Source organism: Phyllobates terribilis, unplaced genomic scaffold, assembly GCF_046119375.1.
Source record: "Phyllobates terribilis strain yellow unplaced genomic scaffold, ASM4611937v1 Scaffold_12__6_contigs__length_324123572, whole genome shotgun sequence".
Taxonomy (NCBI): domain Eukaryota; kingdom Metazoa; phylum Chordata; class Amphibia; order Anura; family Dendrobatidae; genus Phyllobates; species Phyllobates terribilis.
In genome coordinates, this window is record NW_027362772.1 from 197,344,451 (window position 1) to 197,371,563 (window position 27,113).

General features: G+C 45.0%; 1 protein-coding gene across 11 annotated transcripts in view; it reads right to left on the reverse strand.

Annotated features, from left to right (window-relative positions):
• LOC141172401 (myosin-10-like) overlaps nucleotides 1-27,113 on the reverse strand; it is a 247,307-nt gene that overhangs the window by 106,458 nt on the left and 113,736 nt on the right. For all 11 annotated transcript variants that reach the window (XM_073656559.1, XM_073656569.1, XM_073656567.1 and 8 more), the window contains exon 2: nucleotides 3,720-4,087. In XM_073656559.1, coding sequence (XP_073512660.1) covers nucleotides 3,720-4,067 — 348 coding nt within the window. In that variant the 5' untranslated portion in view covers nucleotides 4,068-4,087. The remainder of the gene's footprint in view (nucleotides 1-3,719; nucleotides 4,088-27,113) is intronic.

Sequence of the window (27,113 nt, forward strand, 5' to 3'; positions counted from 1 at the left end):
TAAGGTGGGAACCATCTTAGATCAGGGTCAGTCTGTCAGAGTTGAGTCAGAGAAGCAGAGCAGCTCAGCCAGCTCCAAGGCCAAGAGAGAGAGAGAGAGAGGAGAAAGAAGGACCCAGAGGGGGAGAAGAGGGAACTCCAAGAACCCAAAATTAGATCAGAGGGTGAAGAGTTGGCACAAGGGTACCGGATCCCAAGCTGGTGGAGGGCCCTAATCCTTAGCCAGAGACCGGAGGTCGTGGGCAGGATCTGCCACGACCACCCACTAAATCCACCCGGAAGGCAAACCAAGAATAGGGTCAGGGAACCCAGAGACAAGGGTTTACCAACAAGAGGCCCGAGGGAGCCGGACTTAGGTGGATCCCTGGTGGGGAAGGCCGGAGAGGAGGACAAGTCAGAAAGGGAGCTCAGGACCACACTCCGGAGTTGCCTGGGAGTTGACAGAGTCCAGGACCTGGTGGAAGCAGCACGGCTTGGGTGGTCACTGCTGTACACAGTGACCCGAGCAACACCAGTAAGTAAAACCCTGGAACTGCATTTTATGCCTCTGAGTCTCCTTGCTGCACCTTCACAACCACCATCCTCCACGGCTGACCCCCTGAGGCTATACCCCTCCCGTTGGGGGTTATACTACCGCAGCTGCACACACACCACCAGCCTCAGCGGACCATCTTGCAGCGGCGGCCTTTTGACCGCAAATCAACGGGTGGCGTAGTCGACACTAATAACATCTATAAGGACTGCCGCACACTGAGTTTGACACCCTGGGCACGGACCGGGTCACAGCCACTCGGAGACTACAACCCCCATCTGATCCGGCTCCGGGTATCCCTAGCAACATGGCCCAGGGGGCGCGTCACATGCAGTGTATGAAAGTGCATGCAATGTATGAAAGTACATGCAGTGTATGAAAGTACATGCAGTGTATGAAAGTACATGAAGTGTATGAAAGTACATGAAGTGTATGAAAGTGCATGCAGTGTATGAAAGTACATGCAGTGTATGAAAGTACATGAAGTGTATGAAAGTGCATGCAGTGTATGAAAGTGCATGCAGTGTATGAAAGTACATGCAGTGTATGAAAGTGCATGCAGTGTATGAAAGTGCATGCAGTGTATGAAAGTGCATGCAGTGTATGAAAGTGCATGCAGTGTATGAAAGTATATGCAGTGTATGAAAGTGCATGAAGTGTATGAAAGTATATGCAGTGTATGAAAGTATATGCAGTGTATGAAAGTATATGCAGTGTATGAAAGTGCATGAAGTCTATGAAAGTATATGCAGTGTATGAAAGTACATGCAGTGTATGAAAGTATATGCAGTGTATGAAAGTGCATGAAGTGTATGAAAGTGCATGAAGTGTATGAAAGTGCATGAAGTGTATGAAAGTGTATGAAAGTACATGCAGTGTATGAAAGTGCATGCAGTGTATGAAAGTGCATGAAGTGTATGAAAGTATATGCAGTGTATGAAAGTGCATGAAGTGTATGAAAGTACATGCAGTGTATGAAAGTACATGCAGTGTATGAAAGTGCATGCAGTGTATGAAAGTATATGACGTGTATGAAAGTGCATGCAGTGTATGAAAGTGCATGCAGTGTATGAAAGTATATTACGTGTATGAAAGTACATGCATTGTATGAAAGTACATGAAGTGTATGAAAGTGCATGAAGTGTATGAAAGTGCATGAAGTGTATGAAAGTATATGCAGTGCATGAAGTGTATGAAAGTGCATGCAGTGTATGAAAGTACATGCAGTGTATGAAAGTACATGCAGTGTATGAAAGTACATGCAGTGTATGAAAGTACATGCAGTGTATGAAAGTATATGACGTGTATGAAAGTGCATGCAGTGTATGAAAGTATATTACGTGTATGAAAGTACATGCATTGTATGAAAGTACATGAAGTGTATGAAAGTGCATGAAGTGTATGAAAGTGCATGAAGTGTATGAAAGTATATGCAGTGCATGAAGTGTATGAAAGTGCATGCAGTGTATGAAAGTACATGCAGTGTATGAAAGTATATTACGTGTATGAAAGTATATGACGTGTATGAAAGTACATGCAGTGTATGAAAGTGCATGCAGTGTATGAAAGTATATTACGTGTATGAAAGTACATGCATTGTATGAAAGTACATGCAGTGTATGAAAGTACATGCAGTGTATGAAAGTGCATGCAGTGTATGAAAGTGCATGCAGTGTATGAAAGTACATGCAGTGTATGAAAGTATATGACGTGTATGAAAGTATATGACGTGTATGAAAGTACATGCATTGTATGAAAGTGCATGCAGTGTATGAAAGTACATGCAGTTTACGAAAGTACATGAAGTGTATGAAAGTACATGCAGTGTATGAAAGTACATGCAGTGTATGAAAGTATATGCCGTGTATGAAAGTATATGAAGTGTATGAAAGTATATGACGTGTATGATAGTAAAAGCAGTGTATGAAAGTATATGAAGTGTATGATAGTAAAAGTAGTGTATGAAAGGCTGGTGGTCTTACAACATTCCTCATATACACATCTCTTCTATGTGTGTAAAGAAAGGAATTCTCAGCTTCAACCAATTAGGTACTAAATGGCATCTTATATTTTACCCTTGTGGGCACCTGGTTGCAGGAGTATATATATATATATATATATATATATATATATTCCTAGTGTGTATTAACCCTATGAAGCACCATTATTGAGTCATGAAGCGATCCAAACAAATAGTCATAGAAAAATCAATCCACATTTTATTAAATATTAAACATTTAAACACAAGTTAAAAAAACGTTGTGCTAAATAGCAACAACACATGCAGAGGTCAAAGTATAAGCTCACAGCTAATGTGGTGTTAAAGGCACATGTTAAACAATGGGGAAAGTTAGTAACTTGAAGTCAACACTTGGACGGATGACATAATCAGCTGTATGATTGGGCATGGAACTCCTAGTCATAAGTGAATTAGTCCCATATAGTTAGTACTGCCAGACATCGGTGAGAATGCCCGTACAAGTATTTATCAAGAACATGCATCACCCCAAGCGTCATGAGCTAAGGACAGTAACACCGGGTAATTCTCATAATTCCAACATAATAATTACCTTGCTCACGCGCTTCACCACCTGGTTTTCAACCACTACGTACGTTTCGGCACTAAACCGCACCTTTTTCAAAGGGAAAATGTACAACTTTTTTTTTTAACTTGTGTTTAAATATTTAATAAAATGTTAATTGATTTTTCTATGACTATTTGTTTGGATCGCTTCATGACTCAATAATGGTGCGTCATAGGGTTAATATGCTTGTGAGTCTTGATCAATAATGCAGCATTTTACCCAGAATTCCTCTTTGTTTTGCTATTCCTGAGTGTAGTATGAAATACATTGGCTTCCTTTGCATGTTTCATACATGCAACAATAACTAACAATTAAAGATCAGCAGATTGACTTGCAGGACCCTGGTCCAGGGGACATGTCAGTATTTTGTGGCCACTGGACGGGAGCCCTGAATACTGCCTCATTAGCGCCTCCTCTGGCAGAGTGACAAACAAACGAAGTTGCACCAGACCGGCTAATCAAAGGAGGAGCCGTAGATGCCAGGAGGTACGAGGTCCAGCAGCCACAGATTACTTACCGGTCCTTTGGGCCAAAGTCCTGCTTGTATCTGCTCATCTCCACAAACAATGCCAAACAACAGGACTTAATGTAAGCATTACTCACATAGATGAGTCCAGAGTAGTAGCGATCCTTCAGATTGTGCAGGACAGATGCCTCGTTCAGACAAGTTAATTCGGCCATGTCCTCCACCTTGGTAAACTTGGGTGGGTTCATCTTCTGGATGTCATCCTTGTTGATCACTACTTTTTTGCCATTTTCTGCTAGTTCCAACACCACCTCATCACCCCGTTCTTCTTTGATGCTGGCCGCTTCGAAGCCATGCTTCTCAGAGGGCACCCAGACCTGCTTCTTCGCTGTCCAGTCAGCCTGGGTGGCAGTGATACTCACAGGGTTACGGTCCACAAAAAGGTAGCGTTCAGCATCATCTCTGTATGAATTTCGAGATGACATCTTGGAAGCTGATCAAGGACCTAGAAGAAAGATAAAAATCAATATATGCAGAATACGGTACTACTGCGGATCTGCTTCTGCCTCACTATCATTAAGTCTTCATTACAAATATGTCATGCCGGCCTCTCTGAAGGATCCCAGGACTTTCTGCTATGACATGAGGTTACAGCACAGTCAGAAAGGCAATAAAGTAAGAGGCATTTGGTTGTCTGCCAGAAGTACTACATGAGTAGGGGAAGTGATAAAAAGTCATGGAAAATGAATAGAAACTTCATGGAAAATCTAAGTCAGTCTGCTGTAAGCAGGAAAGTGCCCATTCCCTCATGTAACAATGACCGATGTGTGCGGAGAGCAAATAACCGCAGTGGTTACTGCCTGCAAAACGATATACAGCAAAGCTGGCATTATATGATGGAAAAGCTGCCCACGTCTGCAGGGTGCCCACACACCATGGCACCAAGTCCGGCAGTGTAAAGAGAAACCTTCCAGGATAATAACAGTTTCCATTAATGATTGGTTTGCTCCACTTTCTAGTCATTACTGTACCACTTTCCATACGTTAGGCGCCTCTATGACAAGCCTGGGGACATAAGCCTCCGGTGGGTACGATGAATCAAGATCTACTATAATTAGCTCACAAGCATTATACTGCTCGCTTAGGAATAGCTTTCTAGGCTGAAAGGTATGGCATTATATTATTATTATGATCACTTATATAACACCATTAACAGCTCTTTACAGACATCATCACTGTCCCCATTGAGGCTTATAATCTACATTCCCTATCAGTATATCTTTGGAGTGTGGGAGGAAACCTACGCAAACATGGGGAGAACATACAAACTCCTTGCAGATGTTGTCCTTGGTGGGATTTCATCCCAGGACCCCAGCGCTGCAAAGCAAAAATGCTATCCACTGAGCCACTGTGCTGCCCTATGTTCAAAATCAATAGTTACTTTGTATATTGCACATTACTTCCATCTACAGCAATATTCTGTTATCAACAATGTCCACATTACTGTATCTCAACTCATAATACCATGTATAAAAATTCTTAGCACCCTTTCTACCCTCTTTAAAAATAAGGAAGTAAAAATATATATTATATATATATATATATATATATTATATATATTGTAAGGTGGCTAATGGTCAGATAGTCAATGGGAGGTATGTGTCACAGAGATGGCTGGTCTGTGTGATGTAACCCAGAGTGTTTCTCTAGGGCACGCATGCACTAAGAGGACTAATTGGTGCACCTGGAAGCCGGGTTACGAGTTTCTAGGAGAGAACGGGCGAGTCTAGCAACCCACATACCTCACCTCGGTGTGGTTACCAGCCGATATAATGGAGGCTGTAGTTTGGCACATGGTCTGTGTGTCTGGAGGGAGAAGGCCTGTGTGACCACAGTGCTGGCTAACCAGAGACTTTGCTAAACGGACTGTTTTCTTTGTTTTTGCCTGCACTAAAGGCTGTTTGTTTGCATTTTTGCTTTTGACCGGTTTATGAAGCCAATAAACCATTATGGACACTTAAAGGAACATACCTCCTGTTTGCCTGTCATCGCACCCAGGTGAGTATGATCCCTACAATATATATATGGTATTTCCGCATCTGTAAAAGTCCGATCTGTCTAAATATAAAATTCTTGTTATATAAACCCCAGTAGGGTAAATGGTGTTTGACAAAAAAAATTAAAAACGACAAAGTTCGCAATTTTCAGTCACTCTAATAAATGCAATTAAAGGCTTTCAACACATTATATGTGCATCAAAAATGGTAACAAAAAATCAGATCACTACACTCAAAAAAAGCCCCCACATAGCTCCATTGATGATAAATAAAAAATAAATAGCAGCATTGGAGACCCTGAATACTTTCTGGAAAGGCATAGGCTTTGATTTATCTAAGTGCCAGAATTATGTAGTAAAATCTGTGAGGCAGCGCTAAAATACTGCGACTCTTGGCGGGTTCACACCATTTTCGCCCAGAACAGACATGATGGGTGGGATGGGGAGTGGCAGCCCCCGTTCATCAAATTCATGATGAGCAGCGGCGGCCCTTACACCACGAATGTTACTCTAGTCACTGGAGTAGGATGTGTGGTGAGGCACACACCACTTGTCAGACGCTCCTGATTTATTAGGTGGTGCACGCCTCTGAACGAATCTGGATAGTCTGATTCCAACACTCCTCTGATCAAGAACAATGCCGGTCTTGATGAATCGGGGGCCTTAGTCTGTGGACACTTTCTGACCATTATCTCCAATTCATCACTGCTGACATATAGCACATGCTGATGTGCAGACAATGCAGGAAAGAAGCTATAATCTGAAATAAGGCCGTCCTAAGGAAAGTATAAAAAAATAAAAAGTACAACATAAATATATAAATGCATGAAATAATTCATTATCCATTATTTCTTTACTAAGGATTTACATTTAATGACCGACATGACACATTCCCTTTAAAACATATTTGAAGGTTAGTGGTCCTATAACGCTCAGAGCTGCTATATTTATACAGTTTTACAATAGATCCCCATTACATTCCAGGTTACGTTATTATACTTATATATTTCAGTGCCAAAAATTGTAATAAAACCTGACTTCAGGGGTAACGCGTGGTGTGAGGGGGCTGCTCATATACATTGCTGGCAGGTTATTTTACTGCTATAGGAGGTAAATGTTATGAGAAGATATAAATATAAGGCTGGAATCATACACAAGTAAGATGTGAAGGCATTTAGAAAAAATAGACGAGCGGGGGCGGTGTTAGAGAAGGAAAGGGGCTTGCACCATCAATAAGGGTTCATAGCAAAATTATACATATTTCTTTAATGGTTAACGAGGTTATCCACTGCTGCTGAACCCCCACTTAATCACTTTAGGGCCCTCAAGTGTTTTTGTATTTTTAAGCACTGTTTTTGGGTACATATAAATTGCTGTGTAATTTTATAAAATTTTTTAGACAATTTTTTTTTCAGTTCTTACATTTTTTGCTAGTCATGTTTCCCAACAAATAACCCATTGAATGAATGCTCCAGGTTATTAAGGTCATGTAGATATCTAATATGTGTAAGTTTTTTCTTATTATTACTTGTATGTAATACTAGATTTTAATGTGTATGTCTTACTATACTCTTCAGTCTTCTAATGACACATCTATCACCCACACATTGCACCTACCGCCATGGTCTGTGTTCAGACAACTATCATGTGATGGCCATGTCTTTCTGAAGCATCGGCATTCAGGGTGAAATAGAAGACAGAAGCGACCATGAGCTGCTCTGCCTTCTCCCCAGATCCCCAGCAGATCAGGGACCAGACCTGCTCCTTCTAGATTGCAGGAGCTTTAACCGCTGGCAGTAAATTTACAACAGCGCAGGATTAAAGTCCAGGACCACGTGCTGTAAATTCATGGAGCTTGTTGGTTACCAGGTCAAACACACAGACGTGTTAAATTAGGTGCTGTGCATTCCCTCTACATGATCTTACGAAACTTTTCAGGCTAAGACTCAGAATAAGACGCAGACTTAACACTTCAGTGTCTGAACATTCTTGACTGGACAGACCTAATAAACACATGGCACAGATGGGCATAAGCATTTTCGCAAAATGACACATGGACTCGGGCTACCAAGGACACCTCTAAAGACGGCAGGGGAAAAATATCAGGTATTTGTGGAGCATTGCAGGCAAAAACCTTCTAGCAGGCTCCCTTTAACGTCTTACTAAAGATATGTGAAGATTCTGCCATTGCTCCCAAGTATTTTAATTGTTGGCCATCGTCAATGGTTATAGGTGTCTAATTCAAATTCAGAAATCCATGACACATGGGCCAAGTATGGACAGCAATGTCTGAACTGGCTGTGGGTCAGCTGGCCCAACCTCAGCCCCCCATATAAGCCTATAGTCACAGCGGGTCCACACATTGTGGTCTGTGCTCAGGCCGTGTGTCACAGACGTCTGAATTTGGTCACATATTCTTATGTCGATTCACAGTGTTACTAATTTCACTAGGAATACAAATGTGTGAGAGCTGCCCACTAATCTTACCAGGCTTCAATGTGCAAGTCTATGGCACATCTGTCACCCACACATTGCCCAACAGTGCACCTGCCGCCATAGGGTGTGTTCACACAACTACCAGGTAGAGTAAAAGATAATAGCGCCAGTAATTCACATTCCTGAGCACTGTCCAGGCCATCAAAGGTGCTGCACTTCTGTGCAATTCAAGATTAATCATTACACAATATGGTGTCATTACATTTACTTCCAGTATTGCTGAGAAAAGGTCATAATTAGTTTCAATCACATCATAAATATAAAGCGTATTTATTGGTAATATATTCTATCACCATGAACAAACAGTATGGCTTTATATAGTGTAGACAATGGGGAGCGAGATGGCGGATGGCAGGTATGTGGCACTGAGGCCTGGAAATGGTAGGACCAGTGATGAGACCAGTCACTGTGTAGTTTATTTTACAGGCGTTTGGGTCCAGGTTTTTAGGGCCTGGATGGAAGGTCACTACCACACTCCCAGACTCCATCACACAGTTTTCCTTTCGGTTCAAAAAACATAGACAAAAGTGTGATTGATTAAAAGCCAGGTCAGTGATCGGTGTCTGCTGGACTGAGTGGAAGTACAGCCTGGGAGTGACCGCTCTGACGATATCACAGTGAGGGCTCGCTCACATGGGTGTATACACTGTATGACGTTTTATCGGAGAGCACTCAGACAATGTTATTCTATGGGGCAGATATCACAGTGAGGGCTCGCTCACATGGGTGTATACATTGTGTGATGTTTTATCGGAGAGCACTCAGACCAATGTTATTCTATGGTCAGATATCACAGTGAGGGCTCGCTCACATGGGCGTATACACTGTATGATGTTTTATCGGAGAGCACTCAGACAATGTTATTCTATGGTCAGATATCACAGTGAGGGCTCACTCACATGGGTGTATACATTGTGTGATGTTTTATCGGAGAGCACTCAGACCAATGTTATTCTATGGGGCAGATATCACAGTGAGGGCTCGCTCACATGGGTGTATACATTGTGTGATGTTTTATCGGAGAGCACTCAGACAATGTTATTCTATGGTCAGATATCACAGTGAGGGCTCGCTCACATGGGTGTATACATTGTGTGATGTTTTATCGGAGAGCACTCAGACCAATGTTATTCTATGGGGCAGATATCACAGTGAGGGCTCGCTCACATGGGTGTATACACTGTATGACGTTTTATCGGAGAGCACTCAGACCAATGTTATTCTATGGGGCAGATATCACAGTGAGGGCTCGCTCACATGGGTGTATACATTGTGTGATGTTTTATAGGAGAGCACTCAGACCAATGTTATTCTATGGTCAGATATCACAGTGAGGGCTCGCTCACATGGGCGTATACACTGTATGATGTTTTATCGGAGAGCACTCAGACAATGTTATTCTATGGTCAGATATCACAGTGAGGGCTCGCTCACATGGGTGTATACATTGTGTGATGTTTTATCGGAGAGCACTCAGACCAATGTTATTCTATGGGGCAGATATCACAGTGAGGGCTCGCTCACATGGGTGTATACATTGTGTGATGTTTTATCGGAGAGCACTCAGACCAATGTTATTCTATGGTCAGATATCACAGTGAGGGCTCGCTCACATGGGCGTATACACTGTATGATTTATCGGAGAGCACTCGGACAATGTTATTCTATAGGCAGATATCACAGTGAGGGCTCGCTCACATGGGCGTATACACTGTATGAAGTTTTATCGGAGAGCACTCAGACCAATGTTATTCTATGGGGCAGATAGCACAGTGAGGGCTCGCTCACATGGGTGTATACACTGTATGACGTTTTATCGGAGAGCACTCAGACTAATGTTATTCTATGGGGCAGATAGCACAGTGAGGGCTCGCTCACATGGGCGTATACACTGTATGATGTTTTATCGGAGAGCACTCAGACCAATGTTATTCTATGGGGCAGATAGCACAGTGAGGGCTCGCTCACATGGGTGTATACACTGTATGACGTTTTATCGGAGAGCACTCAGACCAATGTTATTCTATGGTCAGATATCACAGTGAGGGCTCGCTCACATGGGTGTATACATTGTATGATGTTTTATAGGAGAGCACTCAGACAATGTTATTCTATGGGCAGATATCACAGTGAGGGCTCGCTCACATGGGCGTATACACTGTATGATGTTTTATAGGAGAGCACTCAGACAATGTTATTCTATGGGCAGATATCACAGTGAGGGCTCGCTCACATGGGCGTATACATTGTGTGATGTTTTATCGGAGAGCAGTCGGACAGTATTATTCTATGGGGCAGATATCACAGTGAGGGCTCGCTCACATGGGTGTATACACTGTATGATTTATCGGAGAGAACTCAGACAATGTTATTCTATGGGGCAGATATCACAGTGAAGGCTCGCTCACATGGGTGTATAGACTGTATGATTTATCTGAGAGCACTCAGATCAATGTTATTCTATGGGGCAGATATCACAGTGAGGGCTCGCTCACATGGGTGTATACATTGTATGATTTATCGGAGAGCACTCAGACTAATGTTATTCTATAGTCAGATATCACAGTGAGGGCTCGCTCACATGGGTGTATACATAGTATGATTTATCGGAGAGCACTCAGACAGTATTATTCTATGGTCAGATATCACAGTGAGGGCTCGCTCACATGGGTGTATACATTGTATGATTTATCGGAGAGTACTCGAACAGTATTATTCTATGGGGCAGATATCACAGTGAGGGCTCGCTCACATGGGTGTATACATAGTATGATTTATCGGAGAGCACTCGAACAGTATTATTCTATGGTCAGATATCACAGTGAGGGCTCGCTCACATGGGTGTATAGACTGTATGATTTATCGGAGAGCACTCGGACAGTATTATTCTATGGGGCAGATATCACAGTGAGGGCTCGCTCACATGGGTGTATACATTGTATGATTTATCGGAGAGCACTCGGACAGTATTATTCTATGGTCAGATATCACAGTGAGGGCTCGCTCACATGGGTGTATACATTGTATGATTTATCGGAGAGCACTCGGACAGTATTATTCTATGGGGCAGATATCACAGTGAGGGCTCGCTCACATGGGTGTATAGACTGTATGATTTATCGGAGAGCACTCAGACCAATGTTATTCTATGGGGCAGATATCACAGTGAGGGCTCGCTCACATGGGTGTATACATTGTATGATTTATCGGAGAGCACTCGGACAGTATTATTCTATGGGGCAGATATCACAGTGAGGGCTCGCTCACATGGGTGTATAGACTGTATGATTTATCGGAGAGCACTCAGACCAATGTTATTCTATTGGGCAGATATCACAGTGAGGGCTCGCTCACATGGGTGTATACACTGTATGATTTATCGGAGAGCACTCGGACAATATTATTCTATGGGGCAGTGATAACCAGCGTTTTTTTTCTTATGCCAAAGAGGATCATGATTACCAAAAACGCAGACATATTTTTTAAAACAAAAACCAGATTTAGACAATAGGTCATTTTCTGAAGACACATACCCTTTTACGCTTCACATCCCCCTACATTGCATATAGATACAAATGTGTAATACAGGTAATATAGCGTTTAAAACATTTACACTTTTTATTTCAGCCAACACTGGATGTGATTCTTGAAGAACATGCATGTCATCTAATGGAGAATGCTGCATAGTGAAGAAAACTAACCACGTGAGGAAATGTAGGAGGTCTGACCAAACACAAATGACGTTTTTAAAGTACATGACTTCAGTGCAAAACATATACAGACAGGTGGGAGACATCGCTTCCATGCATTTGCGGTATGGAGTCATGTCCTCTGCACACAGGAATGCAAATACCCCCCTTCCTGCGCTCATCAGTGGAGCTTGCTTTACAGGGAGAAACTGAGGCACATAGTGGGCAAAGATTACTCTTCTTAAAGGGAACCTGTCACCTGATTTATGCTGCCTGAACCATGGGCTGCATGAATCAGAGATCTGATGCATTACTGCTGCAGCATTCAGAGAAGACATACATTGAAGAGTCAACCTGTGACTATGTGTCTTGGCTGACTAGTCCCATCGGCGTCTCCCTGACCCCATCCCTCTGACTGACAGGTCTCTCCCTACACAACATACACAGGGACCAGTCAGTTAGGTGGAGCTGGTTGGTGGCTTTTCAAAGTATGTTTTCACCGCATCGTTTCAGAGTAAAATATACAGGACTGAAACAGCGCAGCCAGTGATGGACTCATGCTGCCTGTGGTTAGGGCAGCATCAGATGACAGGCTCCCTTTAAGTGCAATTATCATGTAAGAGATGGAGAGATGGAGCAATGCTTCCTACACATTGCCCAGTGTAATCAGGTGCAGTGATGGCCTCCTCTTTAATGACAGCCTACAGATCATTGTTTGTATCTGTTAATTGTAAGACATAAAACGTTACAGAAAGTGTACGAACGAACGCTCTGCACAACATGCTTTTCTATCTAAACTGTCCAGGGTAATAACTGGATAACATAAAGAGCGTCAAACATTTTGAGCTAACTTCAAATGTTTCAGAAAGGGCATATATATTATATGCTGAAAAAGCAGAATAATACTACAGCATATAAGCGCCAAGTGCTGAATGCAGATCTGGGTGTGCAGTTATCACTATTTGTCCTTTGTTGTCAATTCATTAATTAATATCTAAAGATCTTAAAAATAAGTTGGCTATACAAGTTATCATAATAGAACCTTAAGGAGGACTATGCTCCTATAGGGAAGGTCCATTGGTTCGGGCCAAGGAAAGCGGATCTAAAGCTTTTCCATTCCTTATAATGGCCATCACACAATAACTGCCCGTATTAGGGAAACATGCCGGTTGCTGACTTATTTACAAAGTGGTCGGCGGCGAGCTTGCTTCAGCAATTCCATTTTGAATGAAGGGCCCATATGGAAATTAGCTGATCACTTGGGGTTCCTGCAATGGAAAATCCAGTTATCAGCTCCCACCTATAGGACTATTCTGTAAGTAATGAATGCCCCGCAGTGGCACTGCACCATTAATAAAAAGTTGTACTTCACTTTTTTAAAAAAAATGTGCCCATTCTGGAAAAAGTATGTGCATATATTCTTAATAGTCTGGATGCACACAGACCAATTACACAATGTCAGCAGCTTCAGTTATGTGAATCGGGATCACCTATAAAGCCTATGCTGATCTTTATTCTTCTGCCTAGGTGCCAATGTACACAAGCTTGTAGGCTAGATGACTTAGGGTAATCACAACTCTCTATGAATACCTAATCACATACTAAATATAATTAACAGATTTTTCTAATATAATAATATAATTCAAGTACAACCAAAAATGTATTCTTAGATTATGTTCTAAAAGGCGACCAGGGTTTAGATAACTCACCGGCTGAGACGCTGGCACATAAATGTATCGCTCTATTGCTAAAGTCCACAAGGTCCTGCTGATGGCGGTCACACCGAGCGCTCTTCTAGATAAGGACAGGTACAGAGGAGTCTCTCTACACGGTGACACACGTGAATAATACTACAAGGCTGTGCTAACGGAAATACGGGCTTCTTTGTTTCAGTTGTAAAGGAAAAACGTCAGGGATTTTGTGGAGTTATAGTCAGGTGCATGAGTAACCAATTATAACAAATAGGTGATAATTAGCATATCAAATTGAAACACATACATTAACTAAAACAGAAACAACATGTGTATGAGGCTTAAAACTGGGTGAGGATCAGCCAAAATCTACCACAAAAGTGAGGTTGTGGAAGACCGTTTTATGTAACAGGTCATTCACCATGGCAAGGCCGAGCACTGCAACAACACACAAGGTAGTTATACTGCATCAGCTAGCTCTCTCCCAGGCAAAGATTTCAAAGCAAACTGGGGAGTCCAGGTGTGCTGTTAAAGCTCTATTGAGGAAGCAACAAGAAAAGAACAACACTGAAGATGGTAAAGCAGTGATGGGCCAAGGAAACTTAGCGAAGTATATAAAAGACACATTATGCTTATTACTTCCCGTCAAAATTGGAAGCTGTCCAGCAGTGTCATCAGCTCAGAACTGGCAGCAACAGTGGTACCAAGCTACACCAATCTATTGTTAAGAGAAGTCTGGCCAGAAGTGGTCTTCACGGAAGAATTGTGGCCAAAAAGACATACAGTTATCATGGAAACAAGGCCAAATGACTCTACTATGCATGAAAACATAGGAACTGGGAAGCAGAAAAATGGCAGCAGGTACTTCGGACCGATGAGTCAAAATGTAAAATATTTGCCTGTAGCAGAAGGCAGTTTGTTTGTTGAAGGACTGGAGAGCAGTACAATAATGAGTGCCTGGAGGCAATAGTAAAGCATGCTGCATGGTCCTAGCAAGTCTTGGGTTGCATTTCAGCAAACAGAATTGGGAATTTGGCCAGGATAAAAGGCCAAGATTAATGGTGTCTTCAATATTAAGAAACACAGGCAGATACGTATCCGTCATGTAATACCATCAGGGAGGCGTCTGACTGGCTCCGGATTTATTCTACACCAGGACATTGACCCCAATAATACAGCTAATGTCATTAAGATCTATCTTCAGCATAAAGAACAACAAGGTGTCATGTGAGTGACCCCACAGGGCCCTGATCTCAACATCATCCAGTCTCTCTGGGATTACATGAACAGAAGGATTTGCACAAACGACATCCACAGATCTGTGATTAGTTCTCCAATATGTTTGGAACAATCTCCTGCTTAGTTACTTCAAACTCTGTGTGCAAGTTTACCTAGAAGAACTGAATTGAAGGCAAAGGTCGGTCACACCAAATATTGATGTGATTTGTTCATTCAATTTGCATTTTGTTAACTGATACAAATAAACTATTCACACTTCTATGATTGAAAGCATTTTTACTCTGCAGCATATTTTCCACGGTACTGTGTAATAGTTGAAAATCATTAGATGTTAAAGGATAGTTTTACATGTGTGCAAAGAGAATTTATCAATTAAGTTTACAATAAAAAGGTTGAATAAAACATCATAGCGTCAGTGTGTGCTAAGGAGATCACATTTCATACCAAGAGTAATAAGCAAATTGTTTAGGAAAATGTGGTATAGTATAATACAGAATCAACAGGCAGTAAAAGTAGTCAAGATGCATCTAGGTGTAATAGGATTAATGGCATAAATAATATACCTTTAAATACAGGAAGAACTACATGTCTGTCTCAGGATTTGGTGATGGGGCAAGTTACTGCCGCTATTGAGTACCGCAGAACAGTCAAGGTAAAGGCTTAGTGCCCACGATGCAGAAACGAAGCAGAAATTTTCCTGAGCATTTCTGCATCTCCTTGGCAGAAAAACGCATGCGGTTTTTACATGCGTTTTTGCATGCGTTTTTGCATGCGTATTTCCAATGCATTGTATAGGAAAATACGCATGCAGAAACGCAATTGGTCATGTCCGTATTTTTTCTGCGAGTAAAATCAGCGCAGAAAAAATCCTGACCATGTGCACAGAACTTGCAGAATGTCATAGGAAGTCATGGGATAAGGTATGCAATGCGTTTCTGGAGTTTCCGCGCTGCAAATCCGCACCAAAAACGCATCGTGGGCCCACAGCCAAAGACATGAGAGAAATCGGTATTGTGGGGTCTACTATTAATGGCTATCTGCTCATCTGTGCTGCAAAAGGAGATGATGGTCTGCTCATAATACAACAGAACAATGGGCACAAGTACAGCACCTTTACTCCAGGGGGTGTCCGGTGTTAACACGCCATGTCTTACCATTCCAGACAGATGAAAGTAAGCTTACAATGCTGCCTGGGCGAGCAAGTCCGCAGCCAGGAGAAGGGTAGGGCATGTACAGCATTTTACACAAGAGTCTTTTTGACTAAGGAAACTTGCTCCATCTGGCAATTTTTAAGTTAAGGGGAATAATATTTAATTTCTCAAATTTTATAATCGATCTGGTAATTTTTATTCCATGATGAGTAAAGTTTGCTATACTGTGACAGCTACAGTGGTGGCCAAAAGTATTGGCACCCCTGCAATTCTGTCAGATAATACTCAGTTTCTTCCTGAAAATGATTGCAATCACAAATTCTTTGGTATTATTATCTTCATTTAATTTGCATGCAAGGAAAAAACACAAAAGAGAATGAAGCAAAAATCAAATCATTGATCATTTCACACAAAACTCCAAAAATTGGCCAGACAAAAGTATTGGCACCCTCAGCCTAATACTTGGTTGCACAACCTTTAGCCAAAATAACTGCGAACAACCACTTCCGGTAACCATCAATGAGTTTCTTACAATGCTCTGATGGAATTGTAGACCATTCATCTTTGGAAAACTGCTCCAGGTCCCTGATATTTGAAGGGTGCCTTCTCCAAACTGCCATTTTGAGATCTCTCCACAGGTGTTCTATGGGATTCAGGTCTGGACTCATTGCTGGCCACCTTAGAAGTCTCCAGTGCTTTCTCTCAAACCATTTTATAGTGCTTTTGGAAGTGTGTTTTGGGTCATTGTCCTGCTGGAAGACCCATGACCTCTGAGGGAGACCCAGCTTTCTCACACTGGCCCCTACATTATGCTGCAAAATTTGTTGGTAGTCTTCAGACTTCATAATGCCATGCACACGGTCAAGCAGTCCAGTGCCAGAGGCAGCAAAGCAACCCCAAATCATCAGGGAACCTCTGCCATGTTTGACTGTAGGGACCGTGTTCTTTTCTTTGAATGCCTCTTTTTTTTCCTGTACACTCTATGTTGATGCGTTTTGCCAAAAAGCTCTACTTTTGTCTCATCTGACCAGAGAACATTCTTCCAAAACGTTTTAGGCTTTCTCAGGTAAGTTTTGGCAAACTCCAGCCTGGCTTTTTTATGTCTCGGGGTAAGAAATGGGGTCTTCCTGGGTATCCTACCATACAGTCCCTTTTCATTCAGACGCCGACGGATAGTACGGGTTGACACTGTTGTACCCTCGGACTGCAGGGCAGCTTGAACTTGTTTGGATGTTAGTCGAGGTTCTTTATCCACCATCCGCACAATCTTGCGTTGAAATCTCTCGTCAATTTTTCTTTTCCGTCCACATCTAGGGAAGTTAGCCACAGTGCTATGGGGCTTTAAACTTCTTGATGACACTGCGCACGGAAGAAACAGGAACATTCAGGTCTTTGGAGATGGACTTGTAGCCTTGAGATTGCTCATGCTTCCTCACAATTTGGTTTCTCAAGTCCTCAGACAGTTCTTTGGTCTTCTTTCTTTTCTCCATGCTCAATGTGGTACACACAAGGACACAGGACAGAGGTTAAGGCTATGTGCCCACATGCGTTTTTCAAGCGTTTACGCTGCGGAAATTCCGCAGCATATACGCTTGAAAAATGCTACGTGGGCACACGCATGTATATCCGCACCCCATGTTCCCCAATGGGATTCCGCAAGTTCTATGCACATGCTGCGGATTTTTCCGCAGCGTTTATGCCGCGTTCAAAAATCCGCAGCATGTCATTTAATTTTGCGTTTCCGCAAGCGGAATTGCCTTTGTCCAATGCATAAAAAACGCAAGGCAATTCCGCATGTGGAAAACGCGTGATAAACGCGCGAAAAATGCGCGATAAACGCGTGCGGAATTCCGCATGCGTTTTTCCGGGAGAGGACTTGCATTTATGCAGCAGAAATTTTCTGCTTCATAAATGCAACGTGGGCACATAGCCTAAGTCAACTTTAATCCATGTTAACTGGCTGCAAGTGTGATTTAGTTATTGCCAACACCTGTTAGGTGCCACAGGTAAGATACAGGTGCTGTTAATTACACGAATTAGAGAAGCATCACATGATTTTTCAAACGATGCCAATACTGTTGTCCTCCCCCATTTTTAGGTTTGGTATGGAATTGTATCCAATTTGGCTTTAGGACAATTCTTTTTGTGTTTTTTCATTGAAGACAAATTAAATGAAGATAATAATACCAAAGAATTTGTGATTGCAATCATTTTCAGGAAGAAACTGAGTATTATCTGACAGAATTGCAGGGGCACCAATACTTTTGGCCACCACTGTATACTTTCTGCATCGCACATACACACACACATGATCAAACCTAGCAAAAATCAGACAGCCAGCTCTGGGGGCAGATTATCTCACATAAGAACAGGAAGATTGGGCATGTACAAATTTAACATGCCTCACCCTTCATTTCCCAGACATCTGCTGTTGGTTTTCAGAGGACACTCATCCAATATGGAGAGATACCATACAACAGAAGTGGAGAATCTTCTGCCAGGGGCCATTTGGATATTTCTACCGTCATTTTGAGGCCGTACAAATTGTGCGCCAACTCCGCCCACAAAATACGTCCTGATGCTGGCACTGGTGTCAGGACATAATCTGTCATTGCATGCGCCTCAGTGTTCAGTAGTGGGCACTGCATGTACATGCTCACAGAGCAAGAAAAAATTAATGGGCAGGCGGCCATCAAACTACAGCTGCCAGCCCAAGCACTGCGGTCCCCAGGAATCTGCCCGGGGGCAGGATAAAAGATCATCGAGAGCCATAAACGGCCTGTGGGACTGAGGTTCCCCACCCCTGCCTTAAAGGGTTATTCCCATCTCGCCATGCTACATTGTTTCCTTAAAGGAAACCTGTCAACAGAAATAACGCTATTAACCTGCAGATATGCAGTTAATCTGCAGGTTGACAGCGTTATTGTGCTGCCCGGCGCCTGCACGCAGCTGAATGCAGCAGGGAGAAAATTAACTTTATTCTCCTCACCAGCATTCGGATCAGTCATGAGGGCGTGGGAGCTGCTGGTTCGGTCACCGCTCTGAGAATACAGAGCAGCCGATGTAACCGTGCTCCTGGCCCTGACTGACAGCAGGCCGCAATGCAGAGGCGCCCCGCCCTCATGACCGACACCGAATGCTGGTGGGGAGAATACCAGAATGCATTCAGCTGCGAACAGGCGCTGGGCAGCATAATAATGCTATTAACCTGCATATTAACCACATATCTGCAGGTTAAAGTGTTATTTCTGGTGACCAGTTCCCTTTAACCCCAATTAATCACAGTTACAGCAGTGTGCGAGAACAGTAATGTGCACGTCCTGACATACAGCCGAGCACTGTCATCACAGTTACAGCAGTGTGCGAGGACAGTAATGTGCACGTCCTGACATAGAACCGGGCACAGTCATCACAGTTACAGCAGTGTGCGAGGACAGTAATGTGCACGTCCTGACATACAGCCGAGCACAATCATCACAGTTACAGCAGTGTGCGAGGACAGTAGTGTGCACGTCCTGACATACAGCCGAGCACGGTCATCACAGTTACAGCAGTGTGCGAGGACAGTAATGTGCACGTCCTGACATACAGCCGAGCACAGTCATCACAGTTACAGCAGTGTGCGAGGACAGTAATGTGCACGTCCTGACATACAGCCGAGCACAGTCATCACAGTTACAGCAGTGTGCAAGGACAGTAGTGTGCACGTCCTGACATACAGCCGAGCACAGTCATCACAGTTACAGCAGTGTGCGAGGACAGTAATGTGCACGTCCTGACATACAGCCAAGCACAATCATCACAGTTACAGCAGTGTGCGAGGACAGTAATGTGCACGTCCTGACATACAGCCGAGCACAATCATCACAGTTACAGCAGTGTGCGAGGACAGTAATGTGCACGTCCTGACATACAGCCGAGCACGGTCATCACAGTTACAGCAGTGTGCGAGGACAGTAATGTGCACGTCCTGACATACAGCCGAGCACGGTCATCACAGTTACAGCAGTGTGCGAGGACAGTAATGTGCACGTCCTGACATACAGCCGAGCACAGTCATCACAGTTACAGCAGTGTGCGAGGACAGTAATGTGCACGTCCTGACATACAGCCGAGCACAGTCATCACAGTTACAGCAGTGTGCGAGGACAGTAGTGTGCACGTCCTGACATACAGCCGAGCACAGTCATCACAGTTACAGCAGTGTGCGAGGACAGTAATGTGCACGTCCTGACATACAGCCGAGCACGGTCATCACAGTTACAGCAGTGTGCGAGGACAGTAGTGTGCACGTCCTGACATACAGCCGAGCACGGTCATCACAGTTACAGCAGTGTGCGAGGACAGTAGTGTGCACGTCCTGACATACAGCCGAGCACGGTCATCACAGTTACAGCAGTGTGCGAGGACAGTAGTGTGCACGTCCTGACATACAGCCGAGCACGGTCATCACAGTTACAGCAGTGTGCGAGGACAGTAGTGTGCACGTCCTGACATACAGCCGAGCACGGTCATCACAGTTACAGCAGTGTGCGAGGACAGTAGTGTGCACGTCCTGACATACAGCCGAGCACGGTCATCACAGTTACAGCAGTGTGCGAGGACAGTAATGTGCACGTCCTGACATACAGCCGAGCACAGTCATCACAGTTACAGCAGTGTGCGAGGACAGTAATGTGCACGTCCTGACATACAGCCGAGCACAGTCATCACAGTTACAGCAGTGTGCGAGGACAGTAGTGTGCATGTCCTGACATACAGCCGAGCACAGTCATCACAGTTACAGCAGTGTGCGAGGACAGTAATGTGCACGTCCTGACATACAGCCGAGCACAGTCATCACAGTTACAGCAGTGTGCAAGGACAGTTGTGTGCACGTCCTGACATACAGCCGAGCACAGTCATCACAGTTACAGCAGTGTGCGAGGACAGTTGTGTGCACGTCCTGACATACAGCCGAGCACGGTCATCACAGTTACAGCAGTGTGCGAGGACAGTAGTGTGCACGTCCTGACATACAGCCGAGCACGGTCATCACAGTTACAGCAGTGTGCGAGGACAGTTGTGTGCACGTCCTGACATACAGCCGAGCACGGTCATCACAGTTACAGCAGTGTGCGAGGACAGTTGTGTGCACGTCCTGACATACAGCCGAGCACAGTCATCACAGTTACAGCAGTGTGCGAGGACAGTAGTGTGCACGTCCTGACATACAGCCGAGCACGGTCATCACAGTTACAGCAGTGTGCGAGGACAGTAGTGTGCATGTCCTGACATACAGCCGAGCACGGTCATCACAGTTACAGCAGTGTGCGAGGACAGTAGTGTGCACGTCCTGACATACAGCCGAGCACGGTCATCACAGTTACAGCAGTGTGCGAGGACAGTAGTGTGCACGTCCTGACATACAGCCGAGCACGGTCATCACAGTTACAGCAGTGTGCGAGGACAGTAGTGTGCACGTCCTGACATACAGCCGAGCACGGTCATCACAGTTACAGCAGTGTGCGAGGACAGTAGTGTGCACGTCCTGACATACAGCCGAGCACGGTCATCACAGTTACAGCAGTGTGCGAGGACAGTAGTGTGCACGTCCTGACATACAGCCGAGCACAGTCATCAGTTACAGCAGTGTGCGAGGACAGTAGTGTGCACGTCCTGACATACAGCCGAGCACGGTCATCACAGTTACAGCAGTGTGCGAGGACAGTAGTGTGCACGTCCTGACATACAGCCGAGCACAGTCATCACAGTTACAGCAGTGTGCGAGGACAGTAGTGTGCACGTCCTGACATACAGCCGAGCACAGTCATCACAGTTACAGCAGTGTGCGAGGACAGTAGTGTGCACGTCCTGACATACAGCCGAGCACAGTCATCACAGTTACAGCAGTGTGCGAGGACAGTAGTGTGCACGTCCTGACATACAGCCGAGCACAGTCATCACAGTTACAGCAGTGTGCGAGGACAGTAGTGTGCACGTCCTGACATACAGCCGAGCACGGTCATCACAGTTACAGCAGTGTGCGAGGACAGTAGTGTGCACGTCCTGACATACAGCCGAGCACGGTCATCACAGTTACAGCAGTGTGCGAGGACAGTAGTGTGCACGTCCTGACATACAGCCGAGCACGGTCATCACAGTTACAGCAGTGTGCGAGGACAGTAGTGTGCACGTCCTGACATACAGCCGAGCACGGTCATCACAGTTACAGCAGTGTGCGAGGACAGTAGTGTGCACGTCCTGACATACAGCCGAGCACGGTCATCACAGTTACAGCAGTGTGCGAGGACAGTAGTGTGCACGTCCTGACATACAGCCGAGCACGGTCATCACAGTTACAGCAGTGTGCGAGGACAGTAGTGTGCACGTCCTGACATACAGCCGAGCACGGTCATCACAGTTACAGCAGTGTGCGAGGACAGTAGTGTGCACGTCCTGACATACAGCCGAGCACGGTCATCACAGTTACAGCAGTGTGCGAGGACAGTAGTGTGCACGTCCTGACATACAGCCGAGCACGGTCATCACAGTTACAGCAGTGTGCGAGGACAGTAGTGTGCACGTCCTGACATACAGCCGAGCACAGTCATCACAGTTACAGCAGTGTGCGAGGACAGTAGTGTGCACGTCCTGACATACAGCCGAGCACAGTCATCACAGTTACAGCAGTGTGCGAGGACAGTAGTGTGCACGTCCTGACATACAGCCGAGCACAGTCATCACAGTTACAGCAGTGTGCGAGGACAGTAGTGTGCACGTCCTGACATACAGCCGAGCACGGTCATCACAGTTACAGCAGTGTGCGAGGACAGTAGTGTGCACGTCCTGACATACAGCCGAGCACGGTCATCACAGTTACAGCAGTGTGCGAGGACAGTAGTGTGCACGTCCTGACATACAGCCGAGCACGGTCATCACAGTTACAGCAGTGTGCGAGGACAGTAGTGTGCACGTCCTGACATACAGCCGAGCACGGTCATCACAGTTACAGCAGTGTGCGAGGACAGTAGTGTGCACGTCCTGACATACAGCCGAGCACGGTCATCACAGTTACAGCAGTGTGCGAGGACAGTAGTGTGCACGTCCTGACATACAGCCGAGCACGGTCATCACAGTTACAGCAGTGTGCGAGGACAGTAGTGTGCACGTCCTGACATACAGCCGAGCACGGTCATCACAGTTACAGCAGTGTGCGAGGACAGTAGTGTGCACGTCCTGACATACAGCCGAGCACGGTCATCACAGTTACAGCAGTGTGCGAGGACAGTAGTGTGCACGTCCTGACATACAGCCGAGCACGGTCATCACAGTTACAGCAGTGTGCGAGGACAGTAGTGTGCACGTCCTGACATACAGCCGAGCACGGTCATCACAGTTACAGCAGTGTGCGAGGACAGTAGTGTGCACGTCCTGACATACAGCCGAGCACGGTCATCACAGTTACAGCAGTGTGCGAGGACAGTAGTGTGCACGTCCTGACATACAGCCGAGCACAGTCATCACAGTTACAGCAGTGTGCGAGGACAGTAGTGTGCACGTCCTGACATACAGCCGAGCACAGTCATCACAGTTACAGCAGTGTGCGAGGACAGTAGTGTGCACGTCCTGACATACAGCCGAGCACGGTCATCACAGTTACAGCAGTGTGCGAGGACAGTAGTGTGCACGTCCTGACATACAGCCGAGCACGGTCATCACAGTTACAGCAGTGTGCGAGAATTCCTCATGCTGCCTGTGATTTAACACAACATTAGCATTTGAATGAAGCCTTAGTTTTGCGGCTCCAAATGTAGTGAATGTAAAACAAAGGAGTACAGTATTTTCATGGCAACAGAATTCATTCCTCACCAGCAATGTATTTATCGCTAGGAGAATAAAGTACAGATCAGCACAAACATCCCAACTATTTATTCCCACTTCTAATTTCATTAATTATATAAAAGCCAAAATGCACAAAGTGAGTTTTTTTATTAAACCCAATGGAATATGTTATGAAGAGTCCATTGTCCATAAAAATAAGAAGAAGAACACATCCACAAAAGCCTGGTGGAACAAAGACTGATAGAGTGCGGAGGGGCAGCCTGGCATGCACCGGCAGGGGCAGCCTCACACCCAGCCCACAGGACAATGGCCGGCTGCCAGGCTGCTTACTTTCTTTGGCCTTGCTTGCTGTACTGCAGCTTAGTCAAACAATTCTGCGCCTCCCGGCTCATTCCAGGGACACACATACTATATTGGCTTGTACACGAGAATTGCCTGTCCAGCAAATACTCAACATGTTTTATTCTTTTATGGTAAGTTGTCAAGAAGGGAAATCATGTTTTCTCATAAGTCTAAGACAACAGGTTGAGAAACACCTGCTACATAAATGTATACATGTTACTTAAATAGAAATGATTATTCCAATTCACTGACAGCAAGGAGAGATCTTATGAATGGCCAGGAATAGATGAAGAACCTATGAAGAATAACTACACAGAATGGCTGTGTCCCCGTATTATACACAGCACAGCCTTACAGACACACTCGTAGCCACATATAACACCAAGCTCTACTTGTACATAATGCTGAATCTTACGACATCAGTAACTTTGTTGTCATGAATCATTGTGTGATTATTACTTTCTTCACCTTGTCTGGTCACTCTCCCCAAAGTAATCCTGCATACGCAGCGACCTAATAGCACGGAGCTCGGTTTCCATGGGTGTTTGTACACTAACAATATAGTATAATAATACGTTATGACAATACTGTTTCTATTGACATAAAACTAAATATTTAAAGGGTTATTCTCAAGTTCTTACTAAGGTAAAAGCAATTTAGCAATTTATTCCTATCCTCAAAAATGGAGGGATTTTTAATTATATAGTTTACGGCTTGTTGTCTAGGTTACCAGCCTCCTGTGCAGTCTGTCAGCAGTGGCAGTTCTCCTAGCCAAGGAGTGTAATGCTTACAAGCTCTTTCCTATAGAACTTGTAAGCGTTGCTCCGGCCTGCTTAAGTACCCTGCACGCCTCCGATGCTGCAGAGGCAAACCTGCCTTTGCTTTCAGCAACAGAGAACACAGCTTTGTCTAGCAGTGCACCCATGCTGCTGGTTGGAACTGTCAATCATTCAGGAGCGCACCACCCGCCCGCCCATCGCAAACAGGAAGACGGTAGGTTGGGGAGCAGCGTGCTCCGGAAACTCAATCATGAGACTACCCCTTATAGGGGTTGTCTGGTACTTTTAAAAAAATGCCAGTGTGTTTTAATGATAAATACAACCTTCTTTCTAGTTACCTTGCGCTGCTGATACTGTCTGTGAGTCGCGCTATCGGTGACCGCTCACAGGCAGCATGTGACCCCGCGCTGACGTCACGACAAGTGAGGCGTGACTCAGCGCTGGGGTCCCCGCGGTGGCTACTGGGTTGTGGGCGGGGTTACCCGTTTCACACCCAGCATCCACCGCGCGCTTTCCCAGTGACTGAGGAGAGCGAGAGCGCACGGTGGATGCCGGGTGTGACGCGCGGGGTAACCCCGCCCACAGCCTGGCATCCACCTGGAACGCGGAAGAGGGACCCCCGGCTGCAGCTGCAACTTGTCATGACGTCAGCGGATGTCAGAGCCGGCTGCAGCCGGGGGTCACGTGATGCCTGTGAGCGGCCAGTGATAGCGCCACTCACAGGCAGTATCAGCAGCGCAAGGTAATTAGAAAGAAGGTTGTATTTATCATTAAAACACACTGGCATTTTTTTAAAAGTACCGGACAACCCCTTTAAATGCTAGAAATAAATATCTTCAAAGACTGAGGCATCTTATAAAATAGGACAATATAAATTACTGACAGGGGTTATAACACTGAACAGCTGTAAAAGTACATGGGGACAGGGCTGGAATGAATAGGTAGTTACATTCCTCGGCACCTACTTCTAAAATCATATTTTCACCACTTGTCCAGAAACGGAGCAGAATCTTGATGGCACTTTTATCATAATCGCTGATTTTATAGCATGAAGCACAGACAAGGGTTTATATTTCAGAAATCAATATTCCAGATAGATGACCCATTATCTAGCTCTTGCAATGCTTACATTAATATTACAGGCAACTGAAACAGCAGTCTTGTGGGCTACAGCTACTGAGCACCTGTACTTTGTGTGAACAGTCATCCTGTGATAACAGAGTCCCGTTAAGTTTCCCTACAGTAAATAGAGAAAAAAAATTCCACTCCAATGTTACAGGTGCGATTGTGCGGAGCCTCAGTACAGTCTAATGTGACAGGTGCGATTGTGCGGAGCCTCAGAACAGTCCAATGTTACAGGTGCGATTGTGCGGAGCCTCAGTACAGTCTAATGTGACAGGTGCGATTGTGCGGAGCCTCAGCACAGTCCAATGTTACAGGTGCGATTGTGCGGAGCCTCAGCACAGTCCAATGTTACAGGTGCGATTGTGCGGAGCCTCAGCACAGTCCAATGTTACAGGTGCGATTGTGCGGAGCCTCAGTACAGTCTAATGTGACAGGTGCAATTGTGAGGAGCCTCAGTACAGTCTAATGTGACAGGTGCGATTGTGCGGAGCCTCAGCACAGTCCAATGTTACAGGTGCGATTGTGCGGAGCCTCAGCACAGTCTAATGTTACAGGTGCGATTGTAAGGAGCCTCAGTACAGTCTAATGTGACAGGTGCGATTGTGCGGAGCCTCAGTACAGTCTAATGTGACAGGTGCGATTGTGCGGAGCCTCAGCACAGTCCAATGTTACAGGTGCGATTGTGCGGAGCCTCAGCACAGTCTAATGTTACAGGTGCGATTGTGCGGAGCCTCAGCACAGTCCAATGTTACAGGTGCGATTGTGCGGAGCCTCAGTACAGTCTAATGTTACAGGTGCGATTGTGCGGAGCCTCAGTACAGTCTAATGTGACAGGTGCAATTGTGAGGAGCCTCAGTACAGTCTAATGTGACAGGTGCGATTGTGCGGAGCCTCAGTACAGTCTAATGTGACAGGTGCGATTGTGCGGAGCCTCAGTACAGTCTAATGTTACAGGTGCGATTGTAAGGAGCCTCAGCACAGTCTAATGTGACAGGTGCGATTGTAAGGAGCCTCAGTACAGTCTAATGTGACAGGTGCGATTGTGCGGAGCCTCAGCACAGTCTAATGTTACAGGTGCAATTGTGCGGAGCCTCAGTACAGTCCAATGTTACAGGTGCGATTGTGCGGAGCCTCAGCAC